At 41.9% G+C, this 15,874-nt stretch overlaps 1 protein-coding gene and 1 long non-coding RNA gene across 3 annotated transcripts in view; one reads left to right on the top strand and one right to left on the bottom strand.

Moving 5' to 3' along the window:
• Window positions 1-9,391, top strand: part of hace1 (HECT domain and ankyrin repeat containing E3 ubiquitin protein ligase 1) — a 90,185-nt gene extending 80,794 nt beyond the window's left edge. For both annotated transcript variants that reach the window (XM_074654837.1, XM_074654836.1), the window contains 3 exons: window positions 648-718; window positions 808-921; window positions 6,132-9,391. In XM_074654837.1, coding sequence (XP_074510938.1) covers window positions 648-718; window positions 808-921; window positions 6,132-6,234 — 288 coding nt within the window. In that variant the 3' untranslated portion in view covers window positions 6,235-9,391. The remainder of the gene's footprint in view (window positions 1-647; window positions 719-807; window positions 922-6,131) is intronic.
• LOC141779815 (uncharacterized) overlaps window positions 1-15,874 on the bottom strand; it is a 648,874-nt gene that overhangs the window by 485,851 nt on the left and 147,149 nt on the right. The gene's annotated exons all lie outside the window — the stretch shown is intronic.

Below are 15,874 nucleotides of genomic sequence, written 5' to 3'. Positions count from 1 at the left end.
CATATTTAAGAATACAAGCCTTATGAAGGAATTCTGTCCACAGAAAAAACACTTGAGGGCTTTTATTTTTATTTTGAAATAAAAGCAGGAAGTGTTGATTTAAAAAATATTCTTTTACTTTTTTCATGTCCGTAATATTTTTGACAGATATAGACATTGAAACTGTAGTAATGTTGCTGATATGATGTCCATATACCTTCATTGTCTGTTGTTGGTGTGAATCGTGCGGCTCGTGTCGAAAATAGGCGAGACCTCGGATCTCAGCCGTGCGTCTCATGCGGACTGTGTGGCTGCTCTAACCTGTTAACATAGACGCCAAAATAAAAAACAACACTAAACGCAGCCGCCACGCTCTGCTGACGTGGGCGGTCTGTCCTGGGCTTTAGTGTGAGAGCCACACGTTGGATCTTTACCGCTACATCTGACATTAGCTGGACAGATCCTGTTATCCTCTTACACAGCTCTTATTCATCAAGCTTGGCATTTCATGAGACAAACAAGAGATGAAAAATGCAACTCTGAACCGTTTTAGCTACTCTACTCAGAACTATATTCATGTCACTTTGCACAGCTGTTTTCTGGATAAACAGAACCACCTCGCCTGATTCTGTCTGCCATCAGCTAATCAGTCTGTATGTGTTTCTCAGTGGTTCTGGGAGGTGGTGAACAGCCTGACCCAGGAAGAACGGGTTCTTCTGCTTCAGTTTGTCACTGGAAGGTTTGTCTGTCGGATTTCCACTATAGTTCTTGATAAAGAAAAATGTGTGAACATCTATAAATTAGTAATAAAGTGTCCTTCTTTATCAGTTCCAGGGTTCCTCATGGTGGCTTCGCCTACCTGATGGGTGGCAGCGGTTTACAGAAGTTCACCGTTTCTGCAGTGCCATACACCTCCAACCTACTGCCTACCTCTAGTACCTGGTAATGACAGTCTCTCTCTATTGACTTGGTTCTATTCAAGCCTGTAGTGTGTGAGTCTGGTCTTGGTCTTGAGTCCTGTTTGTATTCTATTATCCTTGACCTGTCAGGGTCTCTTGGTTATTTTGACTCAGATATGCCACCGGTATCACCTGCTACAGTCTTTGTCCTCAAGTCCAATTGGCCTTTTTATTTTGGCCTTTTTCCTGCCCACCATCATGTGATTCTCTCATAGCATCAGGGCAGCTGCTAGCCATTTGGGTGCCCTAGGCATAATTGCTTTGTGCCCCCCCCCCCCCCCCAAATTAAATAAATAAAAGCAACAAATATTTTTTTTAATTTCTTGAATTTTTTTGAATACAAATATTTTTTTAAATATTTGTATTCATAAGAACTGTTCAATTAGTCACACACATAAAGCTTTGTCCACACAAGGAATGTCAGGAGCTTGTGGCGGTTGCCTAGCTAAACCACTGTGTGATTCACGTGTCGGGTGTTCACACCAGCTGCGTTTCTGCTGATGCTGTCAGCTCTTTCTTTCTACACAGTTTGCCTTTCATAATGGCCATTTCATTTCATTGTTAATATCATTTATATTTATTTTAGACAGAGAAAGGTTAAGAAATGTGTGGTAATTTGTAAATAATAGTAATAATCCACAATTAAAACCCTGTACTTTATTCATTCATGGAGCTCTGCAAGTCACTGCATGTTCTACAACACTGTCTTGCACATATTTCAGAGTAAAAGCCTCATGTTAACAATTGAAGGAATTCTGTCCACAGAAAAAAACGCTTGAGGGCTTTTATTTTGAAATGAAAGCAGGAAGTGTTGATTTAAAAACAAATCTTTACTTTTTTCATGTCTTTGACATATTCTACAAATGTCTAGACATCAAATCTGTAGTAATGTAGCTGGTATGATGTTAATATATAGCAATAGATCATCTTCACTGTCTGTTGTTGCTGTGAACCGAGCGGCTCGCGTTAAAAATAGGCGAGACCTCGAATCTCTAGAAGAGACGGGCTGTGTGGCTGCCACAACCTGTTAACACAGACGCCGAAATAAAAAACAACAGGTAACGCAGCTGCCACGCGCTGCTCAGGCGAGGGTCTGGACAAGCCAGGCTTGAGTTTGTCAGGCGCAGTGGAACAAACCACAGGATGATGGAGGAGGTGGGCACCATCATTAGGGTTCAAGCCCCAAAGGGGCAGAACCCTTCTAAGTTTGTGCCGATTTGTTATTATTCGTTGTCTTATGCCGCGGCTCAAATTGCCGTGAGCTGGAATAAGCTAGAAGCATGAAACTTGGCCCAATAACTGGAAATGATGTGCAAATGCTTCCCAAGAAATATGGGAAATGCCAAATGGTGGCGCTGTAATTAACGCCCAAACACGCGATTTTGGAAAGGCCACGCCCCTCACACCGTAAGTCCGATTGACTTGAAATTTGACACATGTCCAGCTCCATGTGTTCTACAAAAAAGCATCTTGGACCACTAAATTTGCATACCTAAATTTTACGCCATTTAGAACTTTTTGAAAAACACATTTTTGACATCTCCTCCTAAACCGTACGTCCGATTGCTACCAAATTTTCTGTGGATCATTATTGGACTAAGCTCATCTAAAGTTGCATTAAGCTTGTTCTGAAGATGTTGACCAATGAATTTCGCAAAGGTCGGAGCTTAGCAAGAAATTGGCCGTAATTCATTGACCATTAGTTCACTCATCGTAAATCTTGGTGGATATCTTCTTCGAGCTAGAGACATGAAACTTGGTACCATAACTATAAATTATGTCATAATGCTTCACATAAAATGATCTCAACTGGCCTGATGGTGGCGCTACAACTTTTTCTAAAATGTTAAAGGCCACGCCCCTCACACCATAAGTCCAATTGACTTAAAATTACATACACGTTTCCAACTCCATGTGATCTACAAAAAAGCCTCTTGGACCACTAAAGTCCGCCTTCGAGATTTTCCGCCTTTTGAATTTTTTGAGAAACACATTTTTGACATCTCCTCCTTAACCGTAGAGACGAATGCTGGCAAATTTTCTGTAGATCATTATTGGACCAGGTTCATCAAAAGTTGCATAAAGCTTATTGATATCTAATTTCCTTTTCCAGAAATTCACCAATGAACTTTAAGAGAGTTGAGCTTATCACTGACAGCCAAAAAAGTGAAAAATTTTAAAGGTTGGCCCCCTCACACCTAAAGTCCAATTGACTTGAAATTTTAGACACTAGTCCAGCTGAATGTGTTCTACAAAAAAGCCTCTTGGACCACTAAAATCCGCAAACTACGTTTTCCGCCATTTTGGAGCTTTTGAAAAACAGATTTTTGACATCTCCTCCTAAACCACAGATCTGATCTTTCTGTGGATCATTATTGGACCAAGCTTATCAAATGTTGCATAAAGGTTGTTTATATATCATTGCATTTTGACGATATTAACCAATGAATTTCAAAAGGGCGTGGCTCAGCACATAAACTGACTTAAGTCAACAACCATTTGGCCAACATGGAGCTACGAATGAAAATATGGGCGTGGCATAACACAAATCAGACTATTCATCAGAAATTGTTTTTGTCCAATCAATACAAAACTCAGGATATATTCAATAACAATGTTGAACCACATGTGTAAAACTATTTTGAAAAGGCTCAAAAGGGGGTGCCATCAGTTCCAAACATGTGCATGGGCCTGGCACAAATTTGGCCATAAGTCATTCACAGTTTGTCCAAAATCACCAAACTAACTGGATATTTTCAATTAATCTGTTGAAACATGTCCCCAAAATGCCAAGAAATATGACTGGCGGGACATTGACTGATTGATCAGTAATGATAAAACAGTAATGATAAAACAAGTGTATGATTGGTCTCACCCCTCAGAATTAAACCAGCTGAAGTGACTTTGCTGACATGCAGCTTTGTTTTTTGCATTCAGCTGCATCCTGAGCGAAAAAAGGCTAGAAATGACGCTTGTGGCTTTAATTCCTTTTATTATTTCGAGCAAATATGTATGTCTTTTATTGCCGATAATGGTCTAATGATGCCAATTGTAGTTGTGCACTTGTGCTTCATCTTAAATTTGAATCATTCATCATTATGATTATTACAATGATGATCATAATTGTGGTGCCCGCTCCTGCACTTGGTGCCCTACGCACAGCGCGTGACGCGCGTGGTGGGAGCGGCGGCCCTGCGTAGCAGACTGTAGAGGCTGGTCTGCTGTCAGTCACCCATCGGTTCCCCTTAGAACCCTTATTTAGAGTGCAGGTACTGCGTATTTTCCATTGTGTGTCTTTGCCATTCATAATAACAATAATTTCCTTGGTAGTTTTCTGAAAATAACTCTCCAGTTTGGTATTAATGACATATTGTTGTGTTATCCAAGACTTATTGATGAAAATTAGATCCATTTCAACCCAAGTACATATTTTTTTTGTACAGTATATGCTATATAGGGTCTGAAATTAGCACCCGCAACCCGTCAAATGCGGGTAAATTGTTGGCAGTGGCGGGTGAAATCATCATGACACCCTCCACTTTGGCAGGCAGGGAAAATGCTAGTGTTGGGAATAGAGAACAGTAGTTCTCTGCTTTCTTGGCATCTCATGCCTCTGTGACTATTGATTCCTCTTATTGATGCTCCGACAGTTACGCTGCACATTGACGCATACGCACGCGGAGCCATGGCGGAGAGAAAAAAAGTGCTTAACAGCGTGGCACTACTAAACCTGAGGGGACGCACCCAAATTTCCCTGATAAATCAGTGTTTAAATCAGCAGGAGGACAGTTAGTAACATGAGCTGTTGGCAGCCGTTAGCAGCACAGTCCTGATAGGATAAATAACGGAGCTACCGACGATAACGGAGGAGCCATTGAGTTATTATTATGAGGCGTTCACGGTATGCTCAGCAAAATGACCATTGGGTGAGGGTAAATTACAACGTTATCATGATGTGTTCAAATGTAATCTTGTAAAATTACGTTTTTGGCGAGAAACTTCAATAAATCCAGTAGTTTGAAGGAGATGTTTTCACATCAATATAAAATAAATGATAAAGAGAGAATTATGACCCGTTTAGCTTCCTAACAACTTACCAAGATTTGTTTCAATCAAAGCAAATATTGAAATAATCATAATCATTTGAATTGTTTTTTTATGCAAATAACCACTATTAACAATACCAAAGTACAGTACTGTGTAAAGTACCCTCCCTGCCCCCATAAATAGGCCTCTCCCAGAAGCTTCGGTGTAATTCAACACTGTAATTTACCATGCATATAATGTTTTTTATGTAAAATATATCGAACATTGGATGACATCAGATCTAGAATGTTATTCCTTCATTTAGCGCAGAGATTTCAAAAGTGGCAGATAAAGTCAGAGTGGCAGAAATACTTGTCTGTTACAGTGGCAGGAAGGGATACAAGTTCATTTTAGACCCTTATGCTATGTGATATTATTCTATATAATACAGTATAAATATTATATATATATAATTATTATAAATACTTTCCTCCTATATAGTTGTTTGCCTGGCATGAACCTTTCACGTTTGTGTTGAATCATTTGATTGCGTCCTACATACACAGTATTTGATCAGACTACAGCACTAGTTGCTTCCTGTTCCTAAATCCAAAGGACTTTACTGAGGGATTGAATTCTATCACAGTTGAACAACAGTATGTAGACAATTACATGAGCACTATTTAGTTCTTTGCACTCAGTCATGACTGGTTCTCAGAAGTTGTCCCAGTTGGACTCAGTGGTCTAACAGCCCTGGTTCAGTGTCGTCCGTCCTACTGTGTTGGAAGGATCCAGTGTCCTTTTATTCTTCACTGGAAGAATGGAAGCATGTAATGATCTCCCTCTTTCTGCGCTCAACCCACTTAAAGGTTAAGGAAGGAATAAACAGACAAACACACCCAGTACAAATGGCTCTACAAGCCTTAACTGAGGGACATTTGACAACTATTACTGAGCACTAGAGGGCAGTGTGTCTCTATAGTGTTGTTGGCAGTGGGTAGTGGGTAGTGGCAAACAGGGACAGGTCTCTGCATGCTTGAATGTGCAACAGATAATTCACATCGCTGCAGGTCTTTCATCAGAACTCCACCACCGGCTAGATGGGTCTTCGTGACCACAGCGGGTTGACCATGACCCGCCACCCCCCTTTTTTTCTCCTCTCCACAGTATCAACATGCTGAAACTCCCAGAATACCCGAGCCAGGAGGTCGTGAGAGACCGGCTGCTGGTCGCGCTGCATTGTGGGAGCTACGGTTACACCATGGCGTAGACATCCTATCATTTGCTGCTGCTGTGAGGGTCTGCAAACTCCTGCAGCACTCCCTCCTCCACAGACACTCTTTTTGTAGTCAAGCGCTGCTTTTGCTGGATGAAAAAGGGAAATCCAGATTGTTATTACTGAGCTGCTGGAGAGGCCCAACGGACTGATGGAGACCACAGGTTCTGGATCTCCATACCTGTGCCACCACTTCTACTTTTTTGATTGAAGCTGGTATCTGGTAATTTATGCAAATAATAATTTAATATCTTCTAAATTTAACTATTTTCATGCATACGTTTATTTATGAAATGACAGAATTTATACCATGAATCGTCTACTTAAAACACAGGATAATAATCACAATAAAACGTATTCATGCATGCTTACTGAATGTCAAAAATCAATTTAGTTTAAGGACCTTTCTGTATGGAACCAGTATAGAATTGATCAGTTTCAAACATGGAACAATAACACTGCATCATATCCATATCACAGCTTCACAGTGCAGATGTCTTTTAGGGGCCAGTACCAGGCCCACATACCAGCAAACTGGTAGAAGAAATCCAATCCAAGTTTTGTTTTCATCTCATTTTAAGATTTTTTTTTCTCCATATTTGAACAGTCCTTGTCTTCTTGTCTAGCTCTTCTCCTCTACCAAAAGCACTTACCGTCAAGGCTAGGTATTATCAAAGGTTTAAGATGCCAATATTAGACCTGATCTTTTTGATACCTTATTGCACTGTATGGAAACCAAAACCTTTTATTTTTTAACAAAATAAGCCAAACTTCAGAAAGTACAGTAAAATCAGTGCACTCTATGGCCAAAATATGTGGACAGCTTAACATTCATGTCATTCCAGAACCATCGGCTGCTATAACAGTCTCCACCCTCCTGGTGCAACCCTTCTGAGCATCAGTGAGGTCCAACACTGGTGCTGGGTGATGAGGTCTGGCTCTCAGTCGGAGTTCCAGTTCATCCCAAAGGTGTTGATGGGGTCGAGGTCAGGGCTCTGTGCAGAGGCATGTACTATGAAGCAGGATTTGGCGTTAGCGAGGTAACTTCAGGGTTAACCCTTCAGGGTTTTCAGTCCTACGACGGTAACTGATGCTGAACAGCTGACCTGCTCCGCAGCAGGTTAGCTGTTCCAGATAAGAGATCTGGAACAGATAAGAGCTCGGTGAGCTGATCCTATGATAATATTACACACATATGAAGAAGTTACCATCATAATCCGACTGAAAACAACACAGTTTAAACTGACAGATGCAGGAAGGACAGCTGACTGGATGCTGTGGGTGTTTACCACTTTGAATTCTGTTTTTATATTTATCTTTTTACTTGCTCTCAAGTCTGTTTCACACCGCCGGAGACAGAAACGGACACGCAGGTGAAGTATCACGGCCCCATCTAGACGACTATATCTGACTTTTCAAGCCGTTAAATTAATTAATTAGTCAGTTAATTTATGCATTCACACATCGGCTGCATTTGGCAGCTTCAACTGTTACTATCATTCTGGATTATGTGTTTCATTTCTTCATATTTGTCTAATATTATAGTTTGCTCTTGGTTTGTAAAATGTAGTCTCTGCTGACAGTAGACTTGTCCATGTTTGTGATTGGTCAGATGCTGTAAACCCCGCCCCTTTGATGTGAATGCGCTCGTATCCCGACTGAGAAACCCTGGGTTGATTTACCTAGTTGATAACCAGCGCCGTAAGACCGCTTAGCGGGATCTCAGTTGTTGGGTTAGTTAAGCCAGATATGAAGAAGACACCGTGAGTATGTTGAAGTGGCTTCGTAGTACAGGCCTCTGGTCAGTTCAGTTCTTCCACACCAAACAGGAGGAGGAAGTTCTTTATGGAGCTGTCTTTGTGCATGTTGAAACAGGAAAGGGCCAAACACAAACTGACAGTAGTAGTAATATTAACATTGACCATCATTGGAACTAAAGGGCCCTAACCAGGAGAAACGGACCCAGACCCAGACCAAAGTACACTAAAGTATGTGGACCAAATTGTTAAGATACTTTTGCATGTAAAGCTGCAAACAATGATTATTATTATTTATATTAATATTATTGTACTAACACCTTGTGAGTACTGTATTGGTTGATTCCAGTATTTCTAGTCTGAATATTCAGTATTTCCCCACCAGAGGTGTGTCCTGTGTGTGGTGATGGGTTCAGCATTTAGACCTTCATGTTAATACATTTACAGAAAATATCAATCAACAAAAATAAATCAAATATGTGAGTTGGGGTAGTGGTGATGGTTTCATGACCTTAGTATTTCTAAAATATAGATATCTGACCAATCAAATTACAGTGATGACATTTTCAGACAATAAAATAGCAATACAATATAGTGGGTGCTATCATTGCAGGAAAAAAATCATTTTTTTATTGATGATGATATTGATTTCTTAGCAAAACTGAGTTATGATTTCATTTGTTGTTTAATGTATCTAAGGCTGGAGTTCTCCCGCTGTGATGGAACATGAGACACTGTAGACTAAATACTCTGATGTAGGTATTGGACGTACTGTATGGCTGAGGCCTTCTCCATTTGTCTACATAGCTGTATGTGCACGCTCCTCCATCCCATAAAGTGCATGTGATTTACTATGTGAAATTCCTTTTTAGTTTTGAAGTATTTTGCTGTCATCTGTATTTGTGCTTAATGAATGAATCTTCTTTAGTGATGGCTTTCTGTTCGCTGTCACTACACACGTACACTGTGTGTTCCTGTTTAGTAGACTTTCACAAGGAGCAATACAATATATCGACATGATGAGCGTTTGCCTCGCAGGGCCAAAAAATAAAAGCTGAGATCATTTGAAATACCTTCTTTAATTTCTATTTTTGCTAACCAAACATGCTGAAATATGTTTTTATTCTAAAAGAGATGGGGGATCATGCCATGACGTTTTCCTTCTTTCTAATTGTAAAGGGAGTGTACAAGTTGATTTCATATTTCATATTCTCTATCAGTATTGTTTTGAAGGCCTTGACTGAAATGCTTTTGTAAACTGCTGTTAATGTTTATCAAAAATTGATACTTTATAGAGATTACTGTAAATGTCTTCAGTATCAAATGATGTATTTTACCATAAATATATGTTGTGCTTTGAGATTTTATCCAATAAAATTTGTTTTGACAATCTAGTTGATTTGGTTGTAACTCACACAGGCTCCTCCCTCTCCTGGGGTCTCATTTATAAAACAGTGCGTAGAATCCATACTAAAAATGTACGTGTGCACAAAAGCCGAAAATGGCGTGCGCCAAAAAAAAATCAGACTTATAAAACTGCGTACGCACATCTGCACGCCATCATAAATCACAGTCCACCTGGAAATGTGCGCACGTGAATCCGCCTCATATTCCGCCCACTACACGCCCACTTTCAACCATAAATGGTCGATGCAAAGCACCTCATGAATGTTTCTGCATGTGAATGAGCCTGTTGATCAGTGGATCTTTACGGTGAATCACGGCGACTCCCGAGAGGAAGACAGAGAAAAGGAGTTTTTCTGACACACAGATGGAGGAGCTTGTAGGTGAGGAGGTCTCTGAACACTCGTTCCCTCCTGATTCTCTCATTCAAGTCACGTAGTCCTCACAGTGACGGTATATCCACCAGCACCATGCAGCATGTTCCGAGTCTCACCGCTATGTTTATATCTTTACAGCAATCAGACTGATTCATTCACTTAAAATGATCAAGACAATCAGTAATATCCCCCACCTGGATATCATTAGAAAAAGGAAGTTTGACAGGTGTACACTATTTATTTATTTATTTAAGTTGTTATGGCGAACTTGTCCTGCATTATGATTAGGACTGATAATGATAATGAGGATATGGAGAGTAACGATTGTGTGAGAGCTGTCACTGGTTTTATTTACACACTTTGTTAATTTACACAAGCCATACTGGTGAAGATGTGCTGGGTGGATGTGACTGGTGAAGATGTGCCGGGTGGAGGTGACTGGAGGAGGCAGAGTGGCGCACCACTGTGGCGCACTGAGACAGTCTGATAGTTGCATCGGATAGCCGTTTTCATTTTGTCTATATGCATACTGTATCTGTCCCTATCTAATAAACCATAAATAAATTAATAAGTCATGTCATCCCTGCAGCGATTTTACACAACAACTTTATGAAAACTAATATGGTAGGCTACTTGGTGATATCTGCACACTATTAGAAGATCTTATTACAACTATTGGCGCTCTGTTCTGCCATTCTTTAATGCTATTTGATATAATCTTGGATTTCTACAACCGATGATGATGATTTCAACAGCTGCTCCTCAGCTGACTGCGAGTGTCGGTAGTCCGGTCCTCTCCTCTGAGCTCCGGAGGAACGTGATGGAGACAGCGCTGATGAGATATTGAGCGGAATTTGATTTGAGAGTTGAGTTGATCTTTTACATTTGTAAGGTGCTTATGGAATAGTTATGGCCCACTAGCACAAAGAACACTGCTGTTTTAAATGTTTATGATAAAGTAGATATAAGTATGAAGAGAATTTAAATGTGTGAGAGGCATCATTATACGTATGACATTTAATGTCTACAGTCTGGCTTCAACCCACCACCACACCACCTGCGTCTCCAGTTTCCCCTGCCTCGGTGCCTCCATAATGTGCGTACGCACAGGTCAAAGTTTCCGTACCGGTGCGCACATTCTCCCATCAAGTTTGTTTTTATAGATCACAACTGTTGCGTGGGAAGTGGCGTACGCACATTTCAGGCCCCGTTTTGTGCGTACGCAACGGTTATAAATGAGACCCCTGGACTCTATGGTTAGTACTCTCCTCCAGTCACGAGCACGCATTCGCCCACTGAACTTTGCATAAATGTAGCCAGCCAATCAGGACATGCCTACCCGAATACGTGCAGACCCCACAGTATAGAAGGCAGCATGCACAGCTGTCAGCCATTCCTTTCTCTTCATCGAACAGCGATTTGCTCACTGACTGCTCATCTCCATGGGTGGAGTTGCTGCTAGAACCTCGTCATATCCTGGCCTCTTCATCGGAAAGGATCTTCAAGACGCCTGCTTCGAGTGCCTCGGCGCAGGCCGCAGAGAGAGGAGAGAGGTGTTCAGCAACCACCAGCCTGCCCGACCTGCTGAGCGCTGCCCCCCTGATTCGACTCCAGCAGCGGTGACTTCCGAAGCTTCGCAGTGATGCTTCATTATGATGAGAACAGGCCGGAGCTCAAGATCAATCGTCTCAGGGCATTGCGGCTTCGTCTGCAGATGATGACGACGACAATATCTCATTGGTGTCCGGTACGATCTGCAGAAGTCCGCTGCCAACATCTTTTCACCCGGTCTTTCACTAAACGGACGATCGGCTACAGCTGCTCCCCCGCTCCCACCCAAGGCAGTGAGCCTTTGCCATGGTTTTACAGCCCAGCTCTACCAGACATCTGGCAGTGTGTCGAGTCGTCCAGCCAGCAGCCACTGAAAACGAGAACCTGGTTCCAGTGGATTCTGTCATGGTGCAGAGTCACACAGAGGCATATTACCCCAGTGTGCCCACCCTCGATGAGGGCCTCGCGGCAGAGCCGGCCTTAGGCATAGGCGGTATAGGCGAATGCTAAATTTATAACTCCAAAAGCCTGGATTGAAAAGTTTGTTTTCGTTTACAAGTAATTAGTGTGATGAATAATTTTCAATTGGCTGAATAAGAGAGAACTTTATAAAAAAATAGATATATAGATATATAGATATATAGTATTGAACACGTCATCATTTTTCTCAGTAAATATATTTCCAAAGGTGCTATTGACATGAAATTTTCACCAGATGTTGGTAACAACCCAAGTTATCTATACACACAAAGAAACCAAAACAAATAAGTTCAGAAATTAAGTTATGTGTAATCATGTGAAATGACACAGGGAAAAAGTATTGAACACATGAAGAAAGGGAGGTGCAAAAAGGCATGGAAAGCCAAGACAACAGCTTAAATCTATCAGTAATTAGAAAGCAATCCGGCCCTTTGTCAGTGCAAATTAATATCAGATGGTTCAGTCCCAACTGATGGCCTATAAAAAGGTGTCTTATTACCAAGGTGTCACACAAGAAACATCTCATGATGGGTAAAAGCAAAGAGCTCTCTCAAGACCTTCGCAACCTTATTGTTGCAAAACATATTGATGACATTGGTTACAGACGCATTTCTAAACTTCTGAATGTTCCAGTGAACACTGTTGGGGCCATAATCCGGAAGTGGAAAGAACATCATTTCACCATAAACTGGCCACAACCAGGTGCTCCTCACAAGATTTCTGACAGAGGAGTGAAAATAATTCAATTAAAAGACAGTCATGTTAATGCCAGTCAGATGATCCACCATCATTTCACAGGGTTAAAAGTAGGCCAAGTATACCAAGAACTGGATCATACGGAGAATAATTTCAATTTGAATATCATGGTGATCAATGACACAGGCAGAGTCTAATTCAAATAGAACCTATAACCTCCTATTTTTCACTGTTTGATGGTTAAATTATGTTAGCTGTAGGCCTACCAGTAGTACCTTGTTTTCTCAATGTGTTACTGTTACTGGTGTATTCTGGTCGGATTTAATTGTTTAATTTATAAAAACAAGATTTGATCTTCAAAAAATATTTTTCAAAAAGGGAGTATTGAAATAAATGCGGGTGTCTCATTATCGAGGTCAATGTGGTTAATTATAAACTGCAGATGGATGTGTTTGCACACATGCTATGGCCAGAAAAGCTGCTTCATACCTGCTACTACCTACTAGGGATGTGCATTCCAAGCAAAAATACTATTCGAAAATCACTGGGTATTATTTGATTATTATTCAAATAATACCTCCCCCCCTCTCCACACACACACACTCACACATATCCCCCCCCTGCGGGCAGAGACAGACTCGGGAAAAACTACATGTAGCGTCGGCACATTTTCCCATCGAACACTATGGATTAAGAGTTTTTTTCAACCATATTTTTGGAACAGTGGAAGAGGCCGGTGGAAAGACAAACCAAGATGGTTTTGGTGAGTTTTATTTTGTTTCTGTCGGGTTTGAATGACAATATGCTTAGGTGCTGGAACAGCTGACCTACCTGCTGGAACTACTAGGAGCGCGGCGTCGCTTGTACGCGGACACGACGTCGGGGTGCGAACATGGCGGTGCGGGGGGGGTCTGCCCGGGGAGGGTGGTCCGGTGCCAACAGGCCTGGCACGCCATTCAGAACCTTAAACCAAGTGCGGCCCGGCGGCCTCAACCTGGTCGCCTGCCGTGCGCTTCCGGGTACCCAACTCTCCTTCCTCCTTTGGAGGGAGCACGGGTGTTTGTGGAAGCGGCACACACACACACACACACACACACACACATACAGCCCCCTGCGCTAACAGAAAAGAGCCGAACTGAACCTGCCACACACGTTTTACCGGTAGTAACGTTACCACCGGGCAGCGCCTGCAACGGTTAATACAAGGGAAATAAATATGTTTTAGGATGGGACGAATCATCGAAAAATCTAAAATCATGACTCATCCCTACTACCTACTATAAATGCTGCTGATTTAATCCTTCCTCGGCTGCTTTATACCGTTCCATCTCTCCATCTCATCCCTCCCTGTTGGAGAGAGGGAGGCCGCAGCAGTTCTCAGTCATTTTGGTAGTCCAGTGCAGAACTGACTCAGATGATGGCGGCCCAGCCCTGCCAGGCTGAGGAGGACTGGTCTGTCTTTACAGGTTGTGTAGATCATCCAGGAGGAAAGAGGGGATCCACCACTGCCTGTTACAGGGCAAAGTGGTCGGGGTTCCAAAGCTGGTGTAAGAAAAGGAGGCTGGATCCCCTCTCATGTGCAGAGGGCTTTGGTCTTTCGCTACCCTCTTGTACGGCAGCATCATGGTTGACTCCCTGTTTGTTCATGTGGTTCTATCTCTTGGACATGTCGGGCTCCTTTTCAGGGTCTGTGCTCGCTGGAACGACACAGGACTGGTGAAAAAGGTGAGGTGTGTGTGTTGCACCTGACCCCCCCCCTCTGGGCATGATACACCTACATGTTCCCGTGCTCCTTAATGACCCGGGGAATGTGGTGTGCAGGGTGTCGACTGTTTCTTTTTGACCCCTGCAGTGTTAGACCATGGCTTTACCCAGATCAGTTGTGTACTATCAGAGGTGGCTAGGGCCCCCCTACCTCTCTGCTGTGGCGGTCTAGGTTATAAAGAAGTAAGTGGGCTGTGGTGTCAGTCTAGATCAGTGTGGTTGGGTTGATGTGGTGTCGCAGCAGGGCATCCATCGGGCTCCACCCACTGTACCCGTAGAGTCCAGTAGAGAGCGCAGCCTGTGTGAGTTAGAACAAAGGTTACGGTATTGTAACACTAGTTCTATAACAACAGGCAGAGCCCTCTACATCTGCCGCGCACTGAAGAGGTTTTGGGATGGCTGACAGCCATCCCAAAACAGTATTATATACTGTGGGTCTGCATACGTTTATGCAAAGTTCAGGGGGCGAATACGTGCTCGTCATGAGAGGAGAGAGTTACCCATAGAGTCCAGTAGAGGGCTCTGCCTGTGCTTATAGAACTATGGTTACAGTATCCTAATGTTCGTTATGTTGCCAGCGAGCTGCAGAGGAAAACATGTCTTCTGTCTGTGTGGGATAAAAGGAGGTATTGAGAGTGAGGAGAAGGTAGAAGGAGCCCATGTGAAGCCCTCTGGTGTGTGTGCACACCGATCTGTGTGTTTGCCTGGATAAACATATGTGGCCACAGCGTGAGTGCTGTGTTGGGTCACCAGTTTAGAGCAGCAGGTCTACTGGTGCTAAATAGCCCCTAACCAGCATTCAGTGAGTCCAACAGCTGCTGCAGCTCTGTCCTAACGGCACATTATTGATACCACTCCAGAAAACAACATCAACCTAAAGCCTAATCAATGCCCTGTAACAGAAATATGAATCCTGTGCAAGGCAAGAAAATACTTTAGAGTACTATCAAAAAGCTCTTAAAGGGGAATACATCAAATCAATTCTTAGAATAAAGCACCTACGGTAGCAAACAATGGTAATCATATACGATGTGCTATTAGCAACTGAATAACTAAAAGTGAAAAATTATTGATGAATACTTAATGTTGAAATTTAAGTACCCTGAAATATTTAACTTTGGAAACCCATCTAGCTGAAGTCATGTGGGTTGATTTTCCCTCTTTAAAATGGTTTATTGTTTACAAATTCAATTTCAGCAACCTGAATATAGATTTTAAAATGTTGTATATTTCAGTTTGCCAAATCCAGATTTGAAAATTGAGGTCTGATAAAAAAAATAAATTGAAACTTGAACTTTCAGACTACCAAGGATACGTCTTCCTATTATTATTATTATTATTATTAATAATAATTATTATTATTCTGTATTTTTGGTAGAATAAACAGTTGAATCACATGACCAACCAGATTGTTTTACCATGATTTAATTAGTTATTTTTTAATAATATTTACTATCATATGGTACTACTTATTGGGGGATTTTATCATTAGCTGCAAGGGCTTAAAGGGATAGTTTGGGTGTTTCTCAGTGGGGTTGTAGGAGGTACTTATTCATAGTCAGTGTATTACCTACGGTACACGGCAGTCGGTACGCCCCAGTTTAG

This window comes from Sebastes fasciatus, chromosome 12 (genome assembly GCF_043250625.1).
Source record: "Sebastes fasciatus isolate fSebFas1 chromosome 12, fSebFas1.pri, whole genome shotgun sequence".
In the NCBI taxonomy this organism is placed as follows: Eukaryota; Metazoa; Chordata; class Actinopteri; order Perciformes; family Sebastidae; genus Sebastes; species Sebastes fasciatus.
The sequence above is the reverse complement of the archived record's forward strand: the minus strand, read 5'-3'. Positions and strand labels throughout refer to the sequence as shown.